The 23992-nt window shown below is 47.8% G+C and overlaps 11 protein-coding genes across 12 annotated transcripts; 6 read left to right on the top strand and 5 right to left on the bottom strand.

Moving 5' to 3' along the window:
- Positions 1-5: 5 nt before the first annotated feature.
- On the top strand, positions 6-2725 carry SPPG_08013 (uncharacterized protein). The gene is made up of 11 exons (XM_016756167.1): positions 6-27; positions 88-330; positions 401-470; positions 535-597; positions 677-855; positions 917-1045; positions 1107-1438; positions 1493-1682; positions 1751-1893; positions 1954-2046; positions 2107-2725. The coding sequence occupies exons 2-11, from the start codon at positions 99-101 to the stop codon at positions 2617-2619; spliced, it is 1944 nt and encodes a 647-aa protein (XP_016604852.1). The 5' UTR covers positions 6-27; positions 88-98; the 3' UTR covers positions 2620-2725.
- On the bottom strand, positions 2599-4835 carry SPPG_08012 (uncharacterized protein; the record flags this gene model as incomplete). Its single annotated transcript, XM_016756166.1, has 8 exons — positions 2599-3093; positions 3159-3436; positions 3510-3612; positions 3676-3738; positions 3800-3898; positions 3962-4212; positions 4274-4371; positions 4438-4835. 8 exons carry the CDS (start codon positions 4833-4835, stop codon positions 2716-2718), a joined length of 1668 nt encoding a protein of 555 aa, XP_016604851.1. The 3' UTR covers positions 2599-2715.
- A 34-nt stretch (positions 4836-4869) lies between these two features.
- Positions 4870-7367, top strand: SPPG_08011 (alpha-ketoglutarate dehydrogenase KGD2). The gene is made up of 11 exons (XM_016756165.1): positions 4870-4975; positions 5054-5221; positions 5295-5350; positions 5418-5489; positions 5552-5607; positions 5667-5916; positions 5984-6102; positions 6164-6261; positions 6320-6602; positions 6681-6848; positions 6909-7367. Exons 2-11 carry the CDS (start codon positions 5073-5075, stop codon positions 7041-7043), a joined length of 1386 nt encoding a protein of 461 aa, XP_016604850.1. The 5' UTR covers positions 4870-4975; positions 5054-5072; the 3' UTR covers positions 7044-7367.
- SPPG_08010 (histone H2B.2) lies at positions 7256-8634 on the bottom strand. The gene is made up of 4 exons (XM_016756164.1): positions 7932-8634; positions 7757-7873; positions 7484-7689; positions 7256-7412 (listed from the first exon to the last, which is right to left on the bottom strand). The coding sequence occupies exons 1-4, from the start codon at positions 7974-7976 to the stop codon at positions 7382-7384; spliced, it is 399 nt and encodes a 132-aa protein (XP_016604849.1). The 5' UTR covers positions 7977-8634; the 3' UTR covers positions 7256-7381.
- Positions 8448-9381, top strand: SPPG_08009 (histone H2A.X). Its single transcript, XM_016756163.1, has 3 exons — positions 8448-8661; positions 8753-8893; positions 8970-9381. Exons 1-3 carry the CDS (start codon positions 8655-8657, stop codon positions 9239-9241), a joined length of 420 nt encoding a protein of 139 aa, XP_016604848.1. The 5' UTR covers positions 8448-8654; the 3' UTR covers positions 9242-9381.
- Positions 9382-9520: 139 nt separating this feature from the next.
- Positions 9521-11106, top strand: SPPG_08008 (uncharacterized protein). Its single transcript, XM_016756162.1, has 5 exons — positions 9521-9714; positions 9788-10010; positions 10072-10128; positions 10191-10642; positions 10701-11106. Exons 1-5 carry the CDS (start codon positions 9595-9597, stop codon positions 10782-10784), a joined length of 936 nt encoding a protein of 311 aa, XP_016604847.1. The 5' UTR covers positions 9521-9594; the 3' UTR covers positions 10785-11106.
- On the bottom strand, positions 10954-12419 carry SPPG_09517 (uncharacterized protein). Its single transcript, XM_016757689.1, has 5 exons — positions 11888-12419; positions 11620-11806; positions 11506-11550; positions 11342-11438; positions 10954-11283 (listed from the first exon to the last, which is right to left on the bottom strand). Exons 1-5 carry the CDS (start codon positions 12112-12114, stop codon positions 11132-11134), a joined length of 708 nt encoding a protein of 235 aa, XP_016604846.1. The 5' UTR covers positions 12115-12419; the 3' UTR covers positions 10954-11131.
- SPPG_08007 (serine/threonine-protein phosphatase PP1) lies at positions 12233-14434 on the top strand. The gene is made up of 7 exons (XM_016756161.1): positions 12233-12630; positions 12792-12864; positions 13003-13134; positions 13190-13420; positions 13488-13664; positions 13721-14007; positions 14075-14434. The coding sequence occupies exons 2-7, from the start codon at positions 12807-12809 to the stop codon at positions 14186-14188; spliced, it is 999 nt and encodes a 332-aa protein (XP_016604845.1). The 5' UTR covers positions 12233-12630; positions 12792-12806; the 3' UTR covers positions 14189-14434.
- Positions 14373-18301, bottom strand: SPPG_08006 (uncharacterized protein). The gene is made up of 11 exons (XM_016756160.1): positions 17959-18301; positions 16653-17883; positions 16470-16585; positions 16177-16400; positions 15991-16118; positions 15673-15918; positions 15333-15607; positions 15196-15269; positions 15096-15114; positions 14631-15023; positions 14373-14568 (listed from the first exon to the last, which is right to left on the bottom strand). The coding sequence occupies exons 1-11, from the start codon at positions 18149-18151 to the stop codon at positions 14399-14401; spliced, it is 3069 nt and encodes a 1022-aa protein (XP_016604844.1). The 5' UTR covers positions 18152-18301; the 3' UTR covers positions 14373-14398.
- A 41-nt stretch (positions 18302-18342) lies between these two features.
- On the top strand, positions 18343-20232 carry SPPG_08005 (uncharacterized protein). The gene is made up of 6 exons (XM_016756159.1): positions 18343-18738; positions 18812-18994; positions 19057-19248; positions 19333-19668; positions 19733-19869; positions 19935-20232. Exons 1-6 carry the CDS (start codon positions 18592-18594, stop codon positions 20008-20010), a joined length of 1071 nt encoding a protein of 356 aa, XP_016604843.1. The 5' UTR covers positions 18343-18591; the 3' UTR covers positions 20011-20232.
- Positions 20160-23922, bottom strand: SPPG_08004. 2 transcript variants are annotated; one of them, XM_016756158.1, is made up of 12 exons: positions 23852-23922; positions 23761-23792; positions 23575-23686; positions 23386-23512; positions 23285-23311; positions 21337-23224; positions 21162-21273; positions 20935-21103; positions 20784-20876; positions 20633-20730; positions 20360-20559; positions 20160-20303 (listed from the first exon to the last, which is right to left on the bottom strand). In XM_016756158.1, exons 1-12 carry the CDS (start codon positions 23878-23880, stop codon positions 20266-20268), a joined length of 2925 nt encoding a protein of 974 aa, XP_016604842.1. In that variant the 5' UTR covers positions 23881-23922; the 3' UTR covers positions 20160-20265. The 2 variants fall into 2 exon arrangements, with proteins under 2 accessions (XP_016604842.1, XP_016604841.1); XM_016756157.1 differs by having other exon boundaries at positions 20784-20873.
- Positions 23923-23992: the final 70 nt, after the last annotated feature.

Raw genomic sequence — 23992 nt, 5'->3', positions numbered from 1 at the left:
ACTTCAAAACCGCTGACACCTTTAAACGTAAGTGGAACACGTACTACGGGGTAAAACAATGCCAATAATGCATTTCAATTTAAATAGCACGATCGCTAATGGAAGCCTTCAAGAGCTCCTATATCCAAAAATGCACTGAACTGGCCATCGAACCGCATCGTGCTCTTGGTGATCTGTTTATCGATGGGACGGCCGTGGCAGCAAGCGAACTTCTTGATATACATGGGCAGTCCACAACGCTCAAAGATATTACTGCTCTGGCGGCCGCTTTGGCAAATGATGTGAGGTTTACAAAACTCAATTTGGCTGATACGTTTGTCGGCGACGACGGTATGAGGTTGAAACCTCCGATTCAATGCCATTAGCCACTGCACGTGTTTCTAACGAATCTTCTTTACAGGATGCATATTGATTGCGGGTGCTCTGAAAACAAACTGTACCATCCGATATCTTGATCTGCGTGGCAATAGGTTCGATCCCGTTTCGTCGCTGTAACGCAGATTGTAGCAACATGTTGGTAACTTTTAATCAAAGCATTCGCGCAGATGGTGCAACAGCTTTGGCGCAAATGTTAAAGGTTAACACAGCCCTAAAATGGTAAGAAGGCTGTTGATCAGTCTCCAAGCGGTCCCGAAACTCACAGATTGGTTTTTCTATTACTCTATTACTCTACCAGCCTGGTGCTAGAGTGGAATTGCATCGGAATATGGGAGGCGGGAGTTAGAGCACTGGCCGATGCTCTATCTATAAATCAGACTTTGGAAGAGCTGGATCTGCGTAACAACAAGATCGGGCCAAATGGATGTCAATCTTTGGCATTATGTCTCAGGAACAACACCACGTTACGATGCTTAGGTACGCTGACTTTTTGGTGCAGATTTTGGAGACAAGCTATCTAATTACTTCCACCAACAAGACTTGCGCTGGAATAACATTGGGCTTCTTGGATCTAAGGCGTTGGTAGATCTGCTGAAATGGAACACTGTTTTAGAGGAAATACAACTGGCCGGAAATGAGGTACCCGACGACATTGCCAGAGCAATTGGTGAGCAATTGCTTGTAATGCCACCGTTGAATTTCCGGAGCTCTTATGCAATACTGTGCAGGCAATGCAGTGGAGCGAAACCGGGACAGGCGAAAACACGATCTACGTATTCGACTCCAGGCTGATCAGCTAACTAGCACAGTGCACGCCCTCACATCGACCCATCAAGATACACTTGCGAATCTTTCAAAAGACTTGGCTTCAAAAGAGCAACAGGTTGCAATGGCAAGCAAGGAGATTTCGCGATCACAAGAGGCTTACAAGATCTTGGAAGCTAAGCTGCAAAAGGCGGAAGCGCAGATGAAAGAGGCAGAAGAAACGCTAATCCGCGAGAGAACTGAAATGAAAAATAAAGTAAAGGAGCTACAGCAGGAGCTCTTGACTGATAGAGAGGTATCTTAAAATCTCACTTCTAGTCGACTTTGCAGGCACTCATCCTTGACCCAGGCTAGATTGCGGCTTGAAACTCAGCGCGAAAAGGCTTTCTCCGACGCCAAACGCCAGAGCTTGGAATTAGAAGCTTCCTTGCGGGAGGCGGACGTCAAAGTAGAGGTGTTAAAACGAGACAAAACTATGCTTATTGAGGAGCTTGATAAAGTAAAAGATAAATTAAAGGCCATGAAAACCATGTACGAAGGTACTTCCCGGTCACTCAGTCGGTCGGTTTCACTCGCGCAATCACTCACACCATTTCTCTTCAAAAAGACCAACTGGCGCGGCAAGACCGTGAATTCCATGAGAGGCTGAAAGCAGTTGAAGCCTCCAAAGATCATGACCTTGCACAAAGCATCCGAAAGATGGAAGATCGCTTAAAGGTCACCGAAAACGCTCGGACTCGAGCAGAGGAGGTATTTTGGTCATGCCACTTTAGCAATGCAAATCAGCGCAATCTTACATGCCGCAAGTAGGAGCTCGACACCCAACGCGCAAAATTACTTGCTGAAAAGAGAAACTGGTCAGAGAAAATAGCGGATGCGGAGGCGAGAATTCGGAAGGAGGAGGTATGCTTTTTGACGAGTACTTTATTATGGCGAACTTCTTCTTATGAATGCTGTTTGCAGGAGGACCGTCGACGTGAGCTAGAATCCGTACTCCAGGCGCTTACAAAACAGCGGGATAGCTTGCAGGTAGACGCCGCAAATCATACCCAAATACATTCGAAGGTTCTTCGTGAACACGAGCGAGAGCGCGAGCGCTGGCAGCAGCAACGATCCCAGCTGCATGAGGAGATCGCCACATTGAAAGCACGACAGGGGGAAATAGAGAGCGCTCTTGCAACAGCCAAAAAGCAATTGCGAAAGGCGGAAGAAACGTCCAGTGAGCTTCAAAAGCTCAGGGACGAAGCTGTTCGAGATCGATCAGAGATTGCAAAGCTGAAGGAAGATGTTGCAGCTCGTGATCGTTTGGTCGGTAGGCTCAAGGAGGAGCTGAAACGAAAAGACCAGGAGTTGGACGAGAAGGACGAAGAAAGCATGCTCCAAATGAAAGACCTTCAACTGAGCATTACTTCGCTTCTAAATCAGCGCACGAAAAGACATGTCCGATCACGGTCAATTGAAATGGCACTATCATAGTTTATAGAAGTGGCAGTATTCTAGATATTACATTAATACTTATGTGGATAACAATGATGGTAAAGTAAGAGTTGGAAGAAAATCGGATTTTCATCCTTAAATCACACATGTTGATGTGTCAATCTCTGGTTGCCGGGGTTTCTTTGCGTTGCAAATCTTCCAAAATCGCAGAGTCTCATCCCCCGCACCCGTCACTATACTCTGCCCGTCTGGAGACATGGCAAGATATACGACTCGAGAGCCGTGGCCTGTTAGAGTCGCGACTTCTTTCAGTGACGTCTCTGTTTGCTTCCACACGGTTATGTGGTTTCGGGAATAACCATGCGTGCTGATAAGATGTTCTGATTGTTTTCCCCACGCAAGGTTGCACACCTGCGAATTTGTGTCTATCTGCTTCATGGCATGTCCTGTTTGAACATTCCATATTCTGATTTTCCGATCGGCGGTCCCTCCGCCTGATGCAAGCATATGTCGCTGTTTTGCAAAATAACCGGAAATCAGTGGTGACTTCGCAGCGGACCATGACTTCTATAACTCACTCTATGCGGTGACCATGTCAGTGCCTTCACGGCGGCTTGATGTGGGCTCGCTGGTGTCCATATTGGTGTATCACTTCGCTTATCCCATATTATCAACTGGTTATCGTTCCCTCCGGAGGCCAATTGAGTTTCATCTGGACTCCACTTTAACCCACACACCTCCGCAGTGTGGGCGTTGAGAATGCTGACATGTCCGTAGCGTATCCGGGCATCCCGTTGCATGATAGTTTTATCCCGGCTTCCAGACGTAAGAAGCTCACCGTTCCAGGCAATTGTACCTGAAAGGAAGGACAATGTTCTATGTCAACCAGCAGAAATGGATAACCACCATGAAACATCATGGTAACTCACCGACCCTTTTGGTGTGACCCTTAAATTGTCGGACCTTCTTCTCCTTTTCAACATCCCAAAGTTGGACGAGCCCGGTGTCCGTGCCTACAGCCAAATGAGTACCCTTTTCACAATAAAAGTTGGATTAGTGGCACGAAAAATGGATCATAGCATTCAAAGTACTTACTCTTTGCATCCAATTGACGGAAGTAATGCTATCATTTGGGCCTAAATCGCAAAGCTTTGTGACCTAGTGAAACTTTCTCTTTAGATTTTGCTGGTAATTTCTTGTCTACCGCTGTATTCTCTACCTTACTACTGGCGGCACTCCATAGGTACACACAAGTATTTAGGCCAACTCCAAGGATATCTGTAGAGGACCAATCTATCAGGTTCAAGTAGTAGTCGTCCTATGTTGGGCAAATAGCTCAGCGGCAATTTTGGTTGAGGTAAATCGTCAGCATATGTCCAACCTGTAATTCGGGGGCGTCCAGGATTTTATAAGGACTACGAGGAATCTCCCAATGGCCCCTCTGCGGTGATCGTACCAAACTCTGACTTGCCGCCGAGAGGGATGATCGTAGGTATTTTGGACTGAGGGCACAGTCTGGAGGCGGTGGTAGGATTCGTTTCTGTGGACTTGGACCAATTAAGCGCCCTCGTTTTGACGGCGTATCGAGTAGTTCTCGATACATTAAAAGCGAGTATGTATCTTCTGGCTCGTCTGTAGTACCATAAAGGATTAGTTGATCTGGTCTCGAGGTAAAACAGTCAATCATATCCACCTTCTCCGTCAACCCGTGGTGAACCCGTAAAGGCATTCCTCATCGGTGATCTGAGTGCATGTGCTGAGGCGTTGCGACATGGGGATGTCATCAATATTCTAGTTTATTGCGCAGCAGCTTAAATATCAAAGTTCTAGATTCAAAGGATCTGAAAAACAATTCACCTGTCGTTGTTTGATCGCGGGCTCAAAATGTCGTCAATTCGTCGTTTATTTCTCCGTGGGGTAGAGGGCGCATTATTTCCACACGACATGGATGGACTAGGGAGTGCGCTTGAGTTGATTGACGATGGTCGTGATCGGACATGCTGCGAATGTCGGCTACTTGGGCTCTCTGGGGGTTTTGGCCGATTCGCTGACATTTGCAGCAGATTTCGAAAATGGGGATCCATGACTGCTGAAGACTGTGTAGCAGGTTCTGCGTCGTCAACAAGCGACAATACCCAAGGTCGCAAACAGAACCTCAACAATCGACTTGCTCGAAGCGCGCCCAACGCGTCTGCGCACGTAAGCCCTTGGAACCACATTGCAACCGCAAACCAATTCACCGGGCACGATGTCATTTTTAGCCGACCAACGTCCGTCTCCAAGTCGTGCGGCACAAATTATTTCGGGCTTTTCAAAGAACGACGCGATTTTCATTTAGAAACGAACTGCTGTCGGTAAACGACAGATTTCTCTTTTTGCACCGTCCTTACCAACCGTAAGTTCATGAACGTTGTTATTGTTTTGTGTGTGTGCAGAGAACTGTAAGCTGAATGTTTCTCATTTTGGGAAAAAGTCTACGAGGTCGTGTCATAATGTCATCTGCACTTTGTCGTCGCCTTGGCACAAGTGCGGTGCGCGCTACGCTGAGATCACCGCGCCTCGCTTCTGCGTCCATCTCTACCTCCATTTCCACAAGGGGCATCCGCACTGGTAGTCTCTTTACCTCAGCTCCAAGTGTTAGGTAACATTAGGTCGCGTTCCAGTCTGCAGTTGTTACCGGAAGTATTTATCGTAGTGCTTGCTTTCAACCGTAGACCACGCCTACCTGCCAGCCATGCGGTATTTCGTACTAGTCAAGTGCGCTACATGGGTAAGAATTTTTTTGTCCGGGTTTCAGATGTGTCCGTTTTGTGCATTTCTCACGCCGCATTTAACAGCCGATAAGGTGGTGAAGTTCCCACCAATGGCTGAATCTATCCAGGAGGGAACTCTCACGCAATGGCACAAGAGTAAGCATGCTGTCTGATCTTTTTCGTGCACAGCACTGTCACTCAACTTTGTCTTTTGTCAGAGGTTGGAGAATTCATTGCTCGTGATGAAGTTATTGCAACTATCGAAACGGACAAGGTAAAAGCCGATAATCGACTTACTACTTTGTGGTGTCGCTAAGTGGGCCTGCACGATAGGTCGATGTTACTGTCAATTCTCCGGAATCCGGTACCATCTTGGAACTCTATGCCAACGAAGGAGACACGGTAGCCGTTGGCGCAAACATGGTCAAGATTGAACTTGGCGATGCACCAAAGGAAGGAGCTGCACCCTCACAGCCAGCACCAGAAGCGAAGAAGGAGGAACCCAAGAAAGAGGAGGCAAAGCCTGCTCCAGAGCCACCAAAACCCAAAGCAGAGGCTCCAAAACCACAAGCACCGACACCAGGTATGATCATGAGGAACGATGAAGATGATCGACCTCATTTATGCTGATGGCGTACTCCTGCTTTCAGCTCCGCAGAAACAGGCGCCTGCTCCGTCACGTGCTCCGTCGAAAGCTGCTCCATCTCCAGTCGCTTTCGACGCCGAAGACTTCCCTGGATACATGCCTGGCTCGCGTACAGAACGTAGGGTATGCATTTTGTGCTTGTAGTCGTAGATGGCATGAGTGCCCTCATTAACCAGATACATAGATACCGATGAGCCGTATGCGATTAAAGATCGCAAAGCATTTGAAAGAGTCACAAGAGACTGCGGCTTCCTTGACCACTTTCAACGAAATTGACATGAGGTTCGAGACTGGCTTCTGCATAATCCTGCGCAATAGTGCATTCTGACTTGTATTCCAGCAATTTGATGGAAATGCGTGCCAAGTACAAGGAGCTTGTTGCTGAGAAGCACGGCGTGAAGCTCGGATTCATGGGTGCCTTCATCAAGGCTACCAGTTTGGCGCTCCACGAGGTTCCTGGTGTTAACGCTGCCATTGAAGGGGATGAGATTGTCTATCACGACTACGTGGACATTAGCGTTGCTGTTGCTACTCCAAAAGGGCTGGTTACACCTGTTCTTCGCAACTGCGAGACGTTGTCAATTGTCCAAGTGGAGAAGGCTATGGCTGCTCTTGGAAAGAAGGTCTGTCTCAGGGTCGAAGTCCTGTGCCGTGTATGGATTTACCAATTAAGATTGACCAAATACTTGGTTTCACTTTAGGCCCGTGATAATCAAATTACCATTGAAGATCTGGCTGGTGGCACATTCACTGTTTCGAACGGCGGAGTCTTTGGTTCATTGTTTGGTACCCCCATCATTAATCAACCTCAATCAGCCATCTTGGGTATGCATGCCACAAAAGAGCGACCTGTCGTCGTGAATGGAAAGGTAGAGAACAGTTGATTATCTCCCTTATCGGGCGGTGATCTCATGCCGTATGGTTTTTAGGTTGAGATTCGTCCTATGATGTACGTTGCACTGACCTACGACCACCGTGTGATTGATGGTCGTGAGGCGGTAACGTTTTTGGTCAAGTTGAAAGAGTTGATTGAAGACCCCAGGCGGATACTGCTGGACCTCTGAGCAGCCCTCAAGAGAGCAACGGATGTGGCGGGCGTTTACATTGTTAGATTAGGACACACTGAAAACTTTTCTTTTCACTTGATTGTGCTAGGCGTCATCTCGTGCCTATGTGCCTCATAGATTGCGTTCCCATTTTTATTGTGCTCACAGAAGGCTGCTGCGAGCTGTCTATTTGCCTCTGGCTTGATGTGCAGCGTCGGCGGTAAGAAAACTGCGGTAAAACGTTATATATATTACTTCGCAGACAAAATCCAGTATCTACAAAAAGGTCGTATCCTTTCAACTGCACGTGTTGAAAACACGGTTGCCCTTCCCAACGCGGGAGGAAGTGTAACCGCTTATTTAGCAGCCTGGTACTTGGTGACGGCCCTGGGAAAGACGAAGGGTCAATATCGAATGTCCATTGATGAGTAAATAACCATGCGAAAAACATGACTCACTTGGTACCCTCAGAAACGGCGTGCTTGGCCAATTCCCCAGGGAGAATAAGACGGACAGAAGTCTGAATCTCACGAGAGCTGATAGTAGAACGCTTGTTGTATGCAGCCAATTTAGAAGCCTCTCCGGCAATACGCTCAAAAATGTCGTTGACAAAAGAGTTCATGATTGACATGGCCTTGTTCGAAATACCAGTGTCAGGGTGCACCTAACAAATATAATGGTTAGCGCCAGTGTGTAACGTTCCCCTTTTCCTGTCGGAGTGCTGCATTTACCTGCTTGAGTACTTTGTAAATGTAGGTAGAGTAGGTCTCACGACGGACGGTCTTTCTCTTGGACTTGTCCTTCTTCTCTCCTGCTGGAGCTTTGCCAGCGGGTGCCTTACCAGCAGGCTACACAGTTTGGAATTTAGCGCGTTGTTTCTGGGACCCAGGTTTGAAAGATGATTACCTTCTTTTCGGCCTTGGGAGCAGCAGCAGCTTCCTTGGGAGCCATTTGTATTCGAATAAACTGGAAAAGATTTGGTGGAGATGAAGCGAGATGAAGCGATGATGCTGGCGCAAAGAGTTGAAGGGGGGAGAGGTGAACGCTGTTCCCTTTAAATAGGCGTGGGGGAAGGTTATCATGTGGACGCGCTGATTGGTTGGATTTTGAGGCATCGTCATGTCCGAACGAACGCGTTCATCCGAACCCCCAAATCGCTTGCTGGTTTTTTTTTTTCAACAAATGGAGGAGAGCGACAAGTAACTGCGGAACAACGTGAAAAGCAGAGGGTCCTCTTAATATAATGCGTAGTGGAAATCTCTATGGTTTGGGGTTGCGGATGAGCGTTTGCTGTCGGATGCTACTCCATCGGTCAAGAAGGTTTATAAAGCATCCAAATCTCCCGCTTGACACCAAACAGTACTATCAAAAAGAAATGCCAAGTGGTATGGCCGCAATGATAATTCATCCAGAGCTCATCCCACGGCTGTTCTCAAGCCCCCAAGGCAGAAACGCTCCAAGGCGAGCGCTTGAGGTCAAATGCTAGACGAGGGGCGCGTGTCCGAGTCCCGTGCAGACCAGGTCACGCAATGTCCGAACGGATATAACACAAAGGCGCTTCATTCAAACCTTTAGCTCTTCCGCCCCAATCTCTTTCGCAACTCTCCTCTTTATCTCTCTGTAATTACAATGGCTGGTGGGTACATGACACGATGGGGGGAAAGAGGCCACCCTTCAATCACGTTGGTTTGTAGAGTCAATCTAACTTTGGGGCTGCCTTACAATAGGTGGCAAAGGCAAGTCGGGAGCTGAAAAAGCTGCCAAACCCGCCGGCAAATCGCGCTCCTCCCGTGCTGGTCTTCAATTTCCCGTTGGCCGTATCCACCGTCTCTTGCGCAAGGGCAACTATGCTCAGCGCGTGGGAGCTGGTGAGTAACAGCAATGCAGAATTTGTTTTTGCTGCAAACATGCTCGCAGTTCTCATTACAATTTCACTTTTTTCAGGTGCACCTGTGTACTTGGCTGCTGTTCTCGAGTATCTCGCTGCGGAAATCCTTGAGCTCGCTGGTAATGCTGCGCGTGACAATAAGAAAACCCGTATCATCCCCCGCCACTTGCAGTTGGCCATTCGAAACGATGAGGAGCTGAACAGGCTTCTGGGCAACGTCACCATCGCTCAAGGTGGTGTCCTTCCCAACATTCACTCTGTCTTGCTCCCCAAAAAGTCGAAAACTGGAAAGGGTGAAAAGGGCGGCTCTCAAAGCCAGGAATACTAGTCCGTTCCCAATCCGGCAATGAAATAGTGTACTTGTGTGTGTGTATATACTTTTGAAAAACAGCTGCAGAATATATCAAAGCTTGTTGCATTTGGTCAACTCTCGTCCTTTTGACCGGCAGAATGCAATGAACCTCTCGCCGCAGTCGAAAGCTCAAATGCCCCCATCGACAACCTTTCAATTGGATCAGCCTTCCGTGTAAATGTGACTGTGCCTGACAGTGACTTAAAATCATCTTTTGTCTCACAAGATTTCAAAACCTTTTGAATTGACTTTTCAACAAGCCTTTGCAACTTATAAACACCCCATTTCACATCATTTCACAGTTCAAATCCCAATCAATCCGCAGCTCCATGGCAGACGAAGTAGACTATGAAGCGCTACCTACAACCTCCGTCGCAACCAACATGCTGGCAGGAGCACTGGCGGGTATCACAGAGCACACTGTCATGTATCCGCTCGATAGTGTGAAGGTCGGTACCGAGCACTGACACAAAATCCCGCAGTCTGCGGCATATCAACACTCACAGTTTTTGTTTGGAGTAGACCCGAATGCAAGTTCTATCACCAAGTCCACAAGCCATATATAGCGGTGTCGCCAATGCACTCTCTCGCATCACAACAGCTGAGGGGTTTGCTACCCTGTGGCGAGGAGTAAACTCTGTTATCGTTGGTGCAGGACCAGCACACGCCTTGTATTTTGCGTCATACGAAAAATGTAAGGAGGTCTTTAGCAACATGGACAATGGATACCACCATGTATCACACGGTATGTTTAGAATCTGTCATGTTCGGAATATCTTTGGCACTTAACCTCATGTGCAAAATAGCGATGGCAGGAGCATGTGCAACTATTGTCAGCGATGGTTTGATGAATCCATTTGATGGTATGAATTATTTTGTTGTTGGATGATTGTTTAAATCCAAGCACTGAAAATGGCTCCTATAGTCGTCAAGCAGCGGATGCAAGTACACGGGTCCACTTACCGCGGCGTAACAGAGGCAGCATTGGACATTTTCAGAAAAGAAGGACTCAGCGCATTCTACATCTCCTATCCCACAACTCTCATGATGACTATCCCTTTCCAATCGATTCATTTTGCCACATACGAGTACTTTCGCAAGTATCTGAATCCAAGCGGAAAATATGATCCAAAAACTCATATCGTTTCCGGAGCCATTGCGGGTGCGGCGGCAGCGGCACTTACAAATCCTCTTGATGTGGCCAAAACACTTTTGCAGACAAGGGGAGCGGTCGTTGACCAGACGATCAGGCATGCTTCTGGGTTGGCTGAAGCATTCCGTCTCATTTACCAGCGACATGGTTTGGTCGGATTCACGATGGGGGCACGAGCGCGGATTCTATCTCATATGCCGGCAACGGCCATCTGCTGGACAACGGTACGAGCGAAAGTCCTGGTTTTGATGTTGGCTCTGGTGTCTAATGTTCCTACTGCAGTATGAGTTTATGAAAATGATTCTTTCACAACAACCTGGATTCCAAAAAGAACCCATTCAACTTGCCGAAACACCTCAGGGCTAAACCACCAACATATTCGAACACGATAGGATACTGGGGTTATAGAGGAAGGAGGCCTGACTGACAGCGTCACATCTACGAGCGAGTTGAGAGCTCGTCATAAGAAGTGACGGCTCAGGACTTCTTCATTTAGTGGTGAGGGACTGCCAGAAGTATTCGGAGGTGCTGAGGGCAGCCCCTTGATTACTGTCGCTGTTCCGTATTTAAGGACACCCAGTATCGAACATAACTGGTGTGCTTAATGTTGTTTGCACTATCTAAATTCAATTTTTGTATTGCTCGCTCAATACACACTTATAATTATATATCATATCGACGAAAAGGAGTCTAGTGGCCAGCAACTAGAAGCGTTATGCATTCTTGACATTCTCAAAGTTGTTTTGCAACAGTCTAGAAAGCCTAGGCAGGAAGAGAAGAGACCCCGCTAGTAAAATGACGCAGATAAACAAAATGGTAGGAAGGCATGATTGTGGGAGAATCCCAAAGACGAGATGATCCAGGACTAGACGGGGATTTTCAATAACATTACTAATCCAAGTTGATAATTTTTGCCGTCTTACCTATGGTGTATGGAATACGAACATTAACTTTATCTCTCATGAACCTTTGCGGTACGCCTGCATGCTTTGCTGTCAGCCGCAAAACGAGTTCCGATGTCTGAGCAGGACAATTAATGCTGGGATTGGGCCACATCTTTCAGTCTGTCGATGGTTTGAAAGCATACCGTGCCAGATACCGGTACAAGCTCAAACATCCAATCGGCGGGTGCCTTTCCCAGCAAGGATTTATAGTTACATGGTTGCTCAAACGGGTGGAGGAGCAGATGATAGACACCTACGGTAGCAGGCCAGCAGACGCGAATCTCATATGTAGCTTTTGGATTTAATCGGCGTATGCTATAATATCGCATCGTGTCAGCCAGTGGAATGTCATGGTCATTTGCCCAGTAATGCCTTCTCTCGTCGGAAGGCAGTGCCGCTTTGAGGTGGTCTTGGAGTATTGAGAAGGGTGCTTCCAAGGCAGTTCTATAAAAAAAAAGGATGATTTGTTGGGAATAGGTGTCTCTTGGGTCTAAAGAGTCGCAACAAGACCAAGCAAGAACTGACAGGTTGGAGCGTTCAGATATGATATTATGCAGCCAGGAAGTTTCAGTCGACGCAAGCACTTTTGACGGACAAAAGATGATCTTTTCCACGTTGGCATGGACGGGGCACCATAAAAGACACCATGCCAAACATGACCCAATAAAGAACGACGACGACCCTCCCGTTCGCAACCGCGGCGGCGGCGACGACGACGACGACGACGACGACCGTCTTGTTCTTCTAGTCATTAACCCAGTTCCCAGCGACGTTTTGGCCGATTGTCTGGCCTTGAAGGTGGCGGCACAGTCACATTAAGGTACCATCATCCCCTTTTCAGCCCTTCCCAAATCCACAACAAGCCCCCCACGCAAACACACGGACCGCCCTCCTTTCCCTTTGCCTTTTTTATTTTGCTTTGGGTCGGCAATTGGGGTTGGGAAATCGAACAAGGAAATCACGGCCGGCCATTCCCCCCCACCGCCATCGCTTTGAGCATCGTTCTCGTTGCCTGCACAAGTAGTCAGTTGCTACGCTACACAACCGCCACCCGCTGCGATAATCAGAGGGCTGCAAAAGGCGCACACGCACAATCAACTTGCTCGAGTTCTCACTGACCGTTCGTTTTCGGCATTTTAAAAAAAACACATCTCCAGTTTGTCAGAATAGCCAACGTTGGACATTTGACTCTTTCCTGGCTTCTCCCTTGAACTCGTTTGGTGTATACGCATTGACGGTCCTCGCCCCTCAGCACCCACGTCTCTATTGTGAGTTGATCATGGCCGAATCATCATCGCGCAGACGATTAGCGTCTTTTGCCGACAGTCTTTGGAGGCAGACTATGGTTTTTACTGATTATTTTTCCTGCACATATTTTCCTTTTTATCTCTACGCCAATATCGACATTCCGTGATATTTGCATCATCAGCACGCTCCAAATTGTATGATGGCGGAGAACCAGGAGGTTGACGTGGACTCGATTATCGAACGTCTCTTGGAAGGTACTTGTCCCAACGTGCGCAGAAAGGCGAGCTGCCAGCCCGTTCTTTATCAACAGCGCCTCCGCGCCTTTCTTGGTATTGTTCAATTGATCACCTATATTAACGCCAATTTTTGGTGTCGCGCTTGCCAATTTGTAGTACGAGGTAGCAGACCTGGGAAGCAAGTTCAACTTGCAGAACACGAAATCCGTTACCTGTGCACCAAATCCCGGGAAATCTTCATCAACCAACCTATCTTGTTGGAGCTGGAGGCACCGATCAAAATCTGCGGTAAGCTCGTTGTGGTGTATCGTTTTTTGGTAAAACACCAATGTCTCGGAACCAGGGGATATCCATGGACAGTATTACGACTTGTTGCGGTTGTTCGAGTACGGCGGCTTCCCACCGGAAGCTAACTACTTGTTTCTGGGCGATTATGTCGATCGAGGAAAGCAGTCATTGGAAACGATTTGCTTGTTGCTAGCATACAAAATCAAATACCCAGAGAACTTTTTTGTCTTGCGTGGAAATCATGAATGCGCAAGCATCAACCGTATTTATGGGTTTTATGATGAATGTAGGTGCATTGTTTCTCCCCATTTTTGTGCGTGCATGGAACGCTAATCTTTGGAATTTTTTGATAGGTAAGAGGAGATATAACATCAAATTGTGGAAGACGTTTACGGATTGTTTCAACTGTCTCCCCATTGCCGCCATCATTGACGAGAAAATCTTTACCATGCACGGCGGGCTATCTCCTGATTTGCAGAGTATGGACCAAATTCGGAGGGTGATGAGACCAACTGATGTTCCGGACACAGGTACGCCTTTCAAGGCGCTTACACAATCACATGTGATAACTAACGCTTCTTTTTAGGGTTGTTATGTGACTTGCTATGGTCTGATCCTGATAAGGATATCACTGGATGGAGTGAAAATGACCGAGGAGTCAGTTTCACCTTCGGTCCAGACGTAGTTACTCGCTTTTTGCAAAAACATGATTTGGACTTGATTTGTCGGGCGCATCAGGTTGTCGAAGACGGATACGAGTTTTTCGCAAAACGACAGCTGGTGACATTGTTCTCCGCACCAAATTACTGTGGAGAATTTGATAATGCGGGGGCGATGATGAGTGTAGATGAAACGTTGATGTGCTCGTTTCAGGTGTGTATAAAAACATCACTTAAAGTAGGTCTGATGGTTTGTTTTCTAATGTATTTGCACTTGCCAGATACTGAAACCTGCAGAGAAGAAAACGAAATATGCCTACGGAGGAATGAACTCTGGCCGGCCCGTGACACCGCCACGTAACAAGAAGAAAAAGGAAATGGCAAAAACTATGTAGGACGTTGTATCGTTGTTTGGAATGCGTATTTTGCAGTCACTGGGTGTTAGCTTACCGTACTGGTAATCGGTGGTGATGTGGTTTGGTTGGGGGTTTTTGAGGATTCGTATTTGGAGAGAAAAGGTTGTTTGCGTGATGTTGGACCACGACATGCATTTGGGATTTTTCCGCTTGCACAAAGACGTCCCCTTTTTTCATTAGCCTGTGTATTTAAGATACGGGTTCGAATCCCCGTTCCAATTCCCATCCACTGTCCATCGATTCTCGCCTATAGCCCTGTCTTACAAGTCGTGCATTGACATTTGCACGATGATGCCTGTTCTTCAAATGTATCTCGAAATTGTTTAACGTCTCGCCTGGTCCTGTTTGATATAATTTACCTACAGTCCAGACAAAGTCAACAATCTATGCAGACAACCTCTATTATTTTTACTCAACTCACCTGGACAATCATAACACTTGAGTCTGAGTTCACCCGTTTTCCCTTTTGGCACAATTTCAAAAGTATCATGCGGATATTTTTGCATGAGGGCGGATTTGCATTCTGGTAACCACCCCGGAATTTGGATCCGAACAGGTTGTGGCGGGTGCAAGGTTGATTCTGGAAAGGAAAGGGGGGCGGGGTGCGGCGGTGGCAGCGGCGATGCTGATGGGTTCTCGATGCCCATGTTGGGTGGCGACGTTGGCAGTGATGCTTGGTGAGGTTGAGCAGCTACCCGTAAGCCCTGTGGTGACGTGGTGATTTCCATTGGTTGTTGAGATGTGAAAATGGGTGTCGGGGGGTGTGGTGCGGGTGACACTGGGCGCTGTCGGTTGGTTTTGTGATAATAGAGACCTAAGGGTGTCATGAGAACAAAAAAGTCAGCGCATTGTAATGGAACGACAGAAACTGCAGGTGGGGACTGACCGCAAGTATCACATAGAGTCTTTTTAAAAATCAAGAGCGGCAGAGAAAGTGAGTATTCGATCAGTAGTTGAGACTGCCGTGTATAAGGACAATGCCTTACCTTCTCGCCAGTTGGGCCCTTTCGAAGCAAAGGCGTATCCTTGGCACTAACTCCACAATTCCGACACCGCCATCCTTACAGATCATCAAGTTAGCATAGGTCCGAGACTGGGCTGTAATGGCACCCGCAACAATTACCTCGTGTCAATAACACTTCAAGAGGAAGCGGTGGTGGCTGCGGTTCCCGCTCCCGCTCTTTCACAACCGGAGCGGGTGCTAGTGGAAGGTCGACCATACCACGATGTCTCCGCGGAGGGTTTCGCCGTGTGACGGGTCCAGCCAATTGAGGGGCTAGCGGATCCTGCAATTCCAAGGGATTATACTGTAATGGTCCAGTGCGATTGGTTTTCGGCGCCTCACGGTCGGGCAGGGCGATTGCGCGACGACTACGTTGCGTTTGCCGACGCTTTCGTCTGATAATGCAGCTTCCATGTCAACAGGACAACAAAAATTACAACCTTTCCATGATAGCTCATACCGCGCATCTCTTTCTCTATCCTTTTCCATCTTTTCAATCTCCAAGTCCGTCACGGGGTTATAATACGGGCCAAAAAGCGCTTTGGCTTTGGGGGGTCGAATGACACGGGAAGCCTCAATCGGCGGTAGGAAGCAGGAAGACAATTCGTCATCGTCGATAGGCTGCCCATCGAAATGATGATCAACCAATAGGAGGGACTTTGCAAATGTTTGGACTTGCTCTCGTATTTGATGAGCGATGGCAGTTCTGTACAAAGTATTAGAGAATGGCCAAGAGGAGACCTAGGAAGATTTGCGTGCAAAGGAACGGACAACTCACTTGAATTCGGAGCCCAATCCTAGCTCATTGCACATATGATCTGCAAACAGCTCTGGGTTGTTTCTCCTGCAGTTCAGGTCCCATTCGAACTGGTCCACCAAACAGTGATTCCCAACTGTAATATCAAGCTTAAACAAGGATGTCAGCCCTTTTGTCAGAGTGGTCTCCTTGTTTATTTAAGCATACCTTGATGATTGCTCGCAGCTCTGGGGCGTCTTTGTTCCCGCTATCGATGCCATCATTTCCTCGTGTATCCTGCTCGGCTGAATGTAGCACAGATGGTGCGTGTTGATAATAATCGTCCACCTGCTCACGAATAGCTCTTGCTATATGTGGGACAAAGATGGCAGCCGGTAAATGCAAATCATCGCATAGCATTTCAGCGAACTGATCAGGATTGATCAGTGTTTCTGGGAGATGTGCATTAATTGGTTTACGTTTTTACAGTCTCAACACACAATATCCCTCGTTAGAAATACCATTTAGATTCCAAGTGAAAGTGTCGCGTAGTTTGATGCCTTCGATCTCCAGATCCAAACGTATCGGTACTAGCGCCTCCTCTCTTTCAGCGATGTCAACCATTTGGTTCTCTGTACTATAGCACGAATAAGTTATGTGAACATAAATCACGTACGTTAGGAAAAAATTATGACAATTCTTACAAGGTCAGCTCTTCCGTCAATTTGCGCTTTCGTCGAAAAATAAGTTCGAATGGTGGTTGGGGGCGCGCCAGATCCATCGCGACGACTCGCCGCAATGAATCTACTTCCTTGGCTTTTTGATCCATAAGCTGTCGCTGTTGGAGGATCTGATGCTTTAAAGCTTCCCCATAAGCCCTTTCGCGATTCAAATAAATATTCAAACTTTTTTCCCATAAAAAGGAAGGATCTCTCTCGATAACGGATAGTTTTCGCACGGCCGTCTCGACTGTAAGTGCTTTTTTAGTGAGTTCGCCGTTTGGATGGCTGGACTGGAATGAATGGCTGTCCTCTGGGACTTCTGGCTTGTGCTCTTCCGTGTCAGAGTCCATTTCATCCTGCGAATCATCGGCCATCGGATCATCATTTTCATGATCCGTGGGAGGTAAACCATCTGGAAGGGGATCCTCTGATGGCTCTGCTGACATCCCTCGAACAGCGCCCGAAAGAGGGATTGGTTGTGGTATTGCCGCGAGTGAGCTCGTATGCGGGGTTGACAATGCGACCGAGTATGGCCAAGGAGTGGAAAAATGTCCTTGAGGCGCTACTGGAGCGGCTGGAGGTAATGTTGCGGACGAGGAATCCAAAGGAACGCTGCTCGCAGGAGGTACTCCATGTGTCCCTATTGATGGAAAGGACGACGATGACATGCCCAAACTCGTTGAAATATTGTCGAGTGTATGGAGATCCTTAATTATGGGGGAATGAGAGCCGTCGCTGCCGCGCACGGTCGCAGGGAACGTTGACCCAGATATTGATGGTTGTAAGTTCTCAGCAGGCCTATCTGTGGGCGTTACCCATGAGAGGGGCTGAGGACGGGACACGCCTTCCATATGCACATGTGCAATAGTTCCAGCCTGACGCTGCTGTGATGTCGGCGGGCCAAAGTCACCATAGGAGGGGAAATTGGAGACGGTGTCCACGTTTGCTTCGGCAGAAGACGACAAGCCGGGAACGAGAGTACTGGGAGGAAATGATGGTGCTACCGAGGTCAGTACTGGATGCGCTGCATCATTCGCTGTTGATGGGGGCAAGGAAACTTCCGCAGTGAGCGACGCTGCCGGACTAGGAGCACAAGCATCTTGTGGTGTAGAAGCGGAGAGGGATCCGCAGCCTGATTCAGAAGGAATGTTGAAAGGAGGTTGTGAATCGGTATCTGGAGTGCATTTTGAAGGTGCAACAAAGGGATCTACGGCTAAAACTTTGCTGATCAGTATATGACGCAAACGCATGGAATCACAGATCAGGCGAAAAAGAAGCACTATTTTACCTTCTGGTGATGGTGACTGGTGAGGAACAGGCTGTGTAGGGCTGCCCACCACTGGATGTTCTGTAGGTTGAGAAAAAGTAGGGGACTGTGGTGTCGATGGAGGCAGGGCGTTCGGAAACGACGGCATTTCCAGGGACTCCAATTCCTTGCCATTGGGAGGGTTGGGAGGCTTCCCATCCTCGTTGTCAAACATTGCGCAAGCGCGGGGGACCGGGGGAGAGAACAACAATGTGCGCTAGGGTTATAGGAATGGTGCAGAGTGGGAAAAGAAAGCAATCCGATCACATTCTTTCATTAACCTGAATCCTCGTCGTTTTCTCCGCTGGCCGACTTTTGGCCTTTGGGATCAGACGCCAGACGCGCGCATCAACATTTGGGCTGAATGAACAGTTTGGGATGAAAGGAACTTTTTTTTTTTTTTTATTCTAAACAAATCACAGCCGAGAAACAATACAATTCACTAAAAGGAAATCACCAGCATCGCCATAAAACTCGCTTTTTTCTGCGACGAACATTGGAGGGGATTCGCACGGCCATTCGCAATCGCATTCGCACTCGCACTCGCATTCGCATATATTCACTTTGCACAAAACTTTTGGGACGACGCATTTGCATTAAGCATACACGACACACATGGCAAACCACCACCTTGGGCAAGCCCAAACGGCACGCACATCTTCTCTTCAGTCAGCCCAGTCTCCCTTTGCGCACCACGCAGTTCAGTTCACAACAGGCGCTCTCGCTGCCTGTGGTGCCGTTACTTTTACAAACCCTTGGGAGGTATGAATGGGAAAATAGCACGAGTTATAGGCTGTTTCTAGCTTTGGAAAGTCTGACCACCATTCCTTGATAGGTAGTGAAAACACGCCTGCAACTGCAAGGTGAACTTGAGCGCCGTGCTCTGCCCCTTCGCCTTGCACCGTCTGTTCCGAATACGGTGGCGGCAGCTCCTCATCCTTACGGAAATGCCTTCTCTGCCTTTGTAACCATTTTTCGAAATGAGGGCCTGCGGGGAATACAACGAGGATTGGGCCCGGTAAGTGTATTTCTCTGGTTGCTCGCCTCTATTCGCATTTCTTATATCGGTTTGCACTGCAGGCCTATGCGTACCAGGTTCTACTCAATGGCTTTCGTCTCGGTCTCTATGAACCAATAAAACTGGCTTACTTGCGTGCTTTTGATATGACCAGTCACGGTCATGCCACTCAACTGCCGGCGATGATTATGGCTGGAGCGACTTCCGGTATAATAGGAGCCTCAGTCGCCTCCCCATTATACCTCGTCAAAACCGTAAGGCTTGATATTCTTCATCTCTGAGTGCTATTCGTTCAACCTGACTGTCGGGATAATAACCTTTCATCTGCTCCTTCATAGCGCATGCAATCTTACACAACTACGTCGACTGCCGCGGTGGGTGCTCAGCACAGTTATGTTCAACAGGGCACCGTGCGTGCGCTTCAAATCATTTATCGTGGAGAAGGATTGCGCGGTTTATGGCGAGGTGTGGACGCGGCAATGTTACGAACTGGAATAGGCTCCGCAGTCCAGCTTTCCAGCTACGACTCCTGTAAGCACTTGTTGTCACAAAGCGGATGGTTCAATCTTCATGATGGACATGGCGGCCTGGAACTGCATCTCGCAGCGAGTTTGATCACGAGTCTTTTCGTTTGCATTGCGATGAATCCCTTCGATGTGGCCAGCACGCGAATGGTACGTTCAGTTCATGCATTGCTTCTGTGGTCGCTTAAATGAACTTTTTTGTACTTTTGAATAGTACAATCAACGAACAGCTGCGGATGGGAAGCATGGTGCTTTGTATAAATCAGGGATCGACTGTCTCGTCAAGACTGCAAAAGTTGAGGGCGTAGCTGCCTTGTACAAAGGATTCACAGCACATTATCTGCGGGTGGGGTGAGTATCTGAGGCTTTGTAATTACACGAGCGACTTTTCTGTTATTGACAGCTTTTTTGTCCAGACCCCACACCATTCTAACATTCGTATTTTTGGAGCAATTACGAAAAATGGGACGAATTCTTCTGCCGCCGCAATGAATAGGAGAGCATGTAGCTTGTAGATTGCAAGCGGAGACATAGCATCCATAGATCATACTTATAGAGCTCATAGAGTAGCAGTCGACATTCGTCTGGTGCTAGCAAGACATTTTGGGAATACTACAGCTGCAAGGGACAAGACAACTTTGACCAGATGCTATGAATTCACGTCGATTCAAGTATACAAGTTTAAATACATTTACACGGAGTCTCACATGTCAAGCAAGAGGTGATAAAGTGGCATGATGGACGGGGTTACCGACTTAGAACGCCTGAATGACGGGCCATGAATCCTGAACCATATAAAAATGAGCAACTGTAGACGTTCTCAGATCCCCAGCCAACTCACCTTTGAGCCAGGCGTTGTGCTCGGCCAGTAGAGCTTCAGTTCTGGTATGCCCTACCTCCCATGCTCTCTTGCGATGCTGGCTGATGGCCGGGTTGGAAGGACTTGTTCTGCTGCGTATCTCATCAGATGAGTTGTGGAGAGGTGTTGTCAGTGTGGCATTCGAACGTTCCGGTGATTGTGGATGTCTGTAGGACGGTGTGCTGGAAATGTAATAAACAGGATGCTGTAGCGTGCTTGAGCTGAGTCTTCCTCATGTAATCTATTGATGAATACCTTGGTATTGTGCGCCTCGCGCTGGACGTCGAGCGGAGTAGCCCCAGTAACTTTCCAAGCTCCCCTTCAATTTCGTCCAAAGTTCCGCTGCGTTGCTGCTGTGGTAGAAGTGTCAATGACTTGTCTGATGAATGACAGTGTTTGTGCTAACCTGTTTGCCCTCCTTGATTTCATAAGACACTAAATCACGTTTCGTTTCTTTTGCAACAGGAGCGCTAAAATCGTCATGCTTTTGCGCTAGCTTCTAACCATGAAATATAGGTACGAAGCCCGGAATCAAATCACATTGCATGAGCACGCACCAGAGATATTTCCTCAATATCATGCTTCCATTTGGATCGCGCTGCTTCCAGCTCTTGCTGTCGTGCGCTGATGCTTTTACGCTGACGCTGCAGGAATTTCTTTGTCTTTTTGATCTGTTGTTCTTCTTGAGCGAGACGATATCGGAGCTGTGTGCTTGGACTCTGTGATCTACTCGATACAACAATGAGCTAACACAATCTTAGAGATGATGTAGACACACATGTACCTAACACCGAACAGATCATCAGCTTGCAAAGCATCCAAAGATAGGCCAAGTTCGCTTTCATCAGGTTCATCCACAATGACTGGTGTGGTGACACCTTCAGAGATTTCAGATTCTAACCAGTGAAAACCCAAAATTAGCACCTATGCCACACTGACGCCTGTGAGACGACAAATACCAGGGGAAAGGTCCCAGTTGTTTTCGTGCCCAGCATCAAGGGGAGTTTCTGAATTTAGGGATTCTGCCAAATCTCGAAGTCTTCGTTGATAGTCTTCTTGAATTATGGAAATATCCTCTGCAGGTTTCGACTTCCCTTCGACCTCCTGCGCGGCGTCTCCGGTACCCCGGACGTCCAAATCCTTTGGCCTCGTACCGTCAAGTCCGTCTCTCTTCTGCTTATGCCCACCTCGACCCCGGGCAAGAACCTGCTGTTTATCAATTTCAAGCAACGCTGCTTTCTCTGCTTCGACACGTGCGCGCAAACGGTCCACTTCGGCTTGAGCAATGCGAACCGCTGCACGATCGGATTCCAATTTCTGGCGTTGAGCAATTAGATCTGCCTCGAGAGACGCTATCGCGGATTGCTCACTAACGATATGTGATGGCCGCTGTGCAGATGTCAGATTTCGGGCTTCCTCTTGCAGCTGATCGCGCTTCGCCTTGAGTTCTTTCTCCAACAAATCCAACTTTAGCTTCTCTCTGTCCAACTGCTCCTTCTGATTTCGCTGCTGCTCTAGTTGCAGTTCGCTCTCGGACTGTAGAGCTGCTAGTTCAGCCTCTTGCCTGCTGCCGGCATCTAGAGCGCTACTACGAGCTTTGAGGCCCTTTTCTTTGCGATTCACCTCAGCTTCTAGGGTCCGGATCTTCGCTTCCCATTCTCCCTTAAGGCGCTCCAATTTTTCCCGCTGTCGCACACGTTCCTCCTCTAGTGCAGCGTCATTTTGCTCGACGAGATCCTGGCGTAGCCTACTTGTTCGTAGTGCAGTTTCCCTCTCATAAGACTCGCTCATGTCTTTTTCTTTCACCTCCCTTTCTTGAGAGAGCCGTCGAATCAGCGCATCAAGGTTCTCCTGATGCTCTTCCTTGACCTTCTTTTCCGCCGCACTTCGTTCTTTCGAAAGTTTTCGCTCAAGTTCATCTTGCAACTGCTCTTTGAGGTCCGCCATCTGTTTGTCAAGTTTGGTTCGCTCATCCCTCTCCATTGCTGCCCGCTTCTCTGCAAATTCTTCCTTCAACTTTGTCAATTCCTGGTTATATTTTGCGAGCTCATTTTTTCGGACCTCTTCTAGAGCCTCGGCATTTCGCTGTTTTATATCAGAAACGTCATTCTCAAACTTGAGCTGCGCTTCACTCATTGTTTGTTGTCTCCGGGACAGGGACGACTGCTGTTCGTCAAATTGGGATTTCTGCGTGGCTTCAAAGTCTCGCAGCTGCTGCTCATATCGTCTTTTGATTTCTGCCGTTTCCTGGTCGTATCTGCGTTGTTCCTCCTGCTCAACGGATCGTCTTTCAGCTGCATACTTCGTCCGCAAATCAGAGATATTGCGTTCTGCCGCCTCCCTTTCGGTCTTTTCGGTCTTCTCAATCTCTTCACGATATTTGCGTCGAATTTGATCCGACGCAGAGGATGCTTTCGTCTTTTCTTCATTCTCAATCCTCTCTAGCTCTGCCTTCCACTTCCTTTTGATTGCTTCCACGGCAGTCTTATGCCTTTCTTGCTCCTGCTCCTCCATCTCATCAATGGTCTTTTTTGGTTTTCCCTCGGGTTCCTGCCCTGCCATGACGCCAACCATATTCTTGGGATCCTTGGGTCTAGCGTGCATTATCAGGTCATCTTTGTCGCTGCTGATATCGAAATTGAAATCGTCGTCTTCGTTCACCCGGCTTTGTGACTTTTGACCTTTACTAATATCTTGTTGGCGAACAAGATTATCCAATATGTCATCATCCTCCTCGTCGATGTCATCCCAGTCCACATCTTTATTGGCAGAGGATTCTTCGTCTGATTCAAGTGCAGGCTTCAGACCGGCGGTACCAAGCTTTGTGGCATTCCCAAGTTCCGTCGGCTATATTGACTCCATTTGAGCATTGAATGACTTATGATTGTGCAGAACGGTATTCTGTACCTTATCAGTTTTACCAGGCGCTCCACGCTGCCATTAGACAGATTTCATGAGCCACCATTCGATTGTAGCATTGTTGCGGAATGAACAACGCACCAATATACCTCATTTGGTGGCCCTTTCGCTTTCTCGCGCTCATACAAATTCCTATAGTGCTCGTCGCATGGGTGATCCCAGATACTTTCTCCCGTGGTAAAGTTGAAATAATAGATGTTTCCGTCATCCGTTTGGCTGTAAATTAAATTGTGTGAATAATGGAAGATTTATATCCATCGTCATTGATATTCTAATACCATGGCTTCCAGTTCGGTGGCAGCGGGGCCTTCAATGATTCGCGGGCGATCCAGAGTAGATGCTTTTCCTTTTCGGGATCTATACCGAGAAACTTGGCATAATCGAGAATCTCTGCTCATGGGCGTGTTATTTACATTCTACCGCACGGGTGTCAGAAATATGGATAATGAAAAGTATTCTCATACCTTCTTGTGTGGGCTCATAGTTTTCGTCAAACCTATCAGCAGAATATTTCAGCAGCGCTCTTGGAGATCGGAAATCAAGATGTGAACGTACTCCTCCTCTAGGATAGTTTGGTTCTTCATTGGCGCATTGGGGGGTTGACGTGGGTCGGCAATTGTGGCAGGTGATTCGTACTAGAATGTAGGCGAGGTTGGAACTTTCAACGCGGTCTGGTGCGCGTTCCGTAATCATTTG

The sequence above is a fragment of the Spizellomyces punctatus genome (assembly GCF_000182565.1).
Source record: "Spizellomyces punctatus DAOM BR117 chromosome Unknown supercont1.18, whole genome shotgun sequence".
In the NCBI taxonomy this organism is placed as follows: domain Eukaryota; kingdom Fungi; phylum Chytridiomycota; class Chytridiomycetes; order Spizellomycetales; family Spizellomycetaceae; genus Spizellomyces; species Spizellomyces punctatus.
This window is presented reverse-complemented; position numbering and strand designations above follow the sequence as displayed.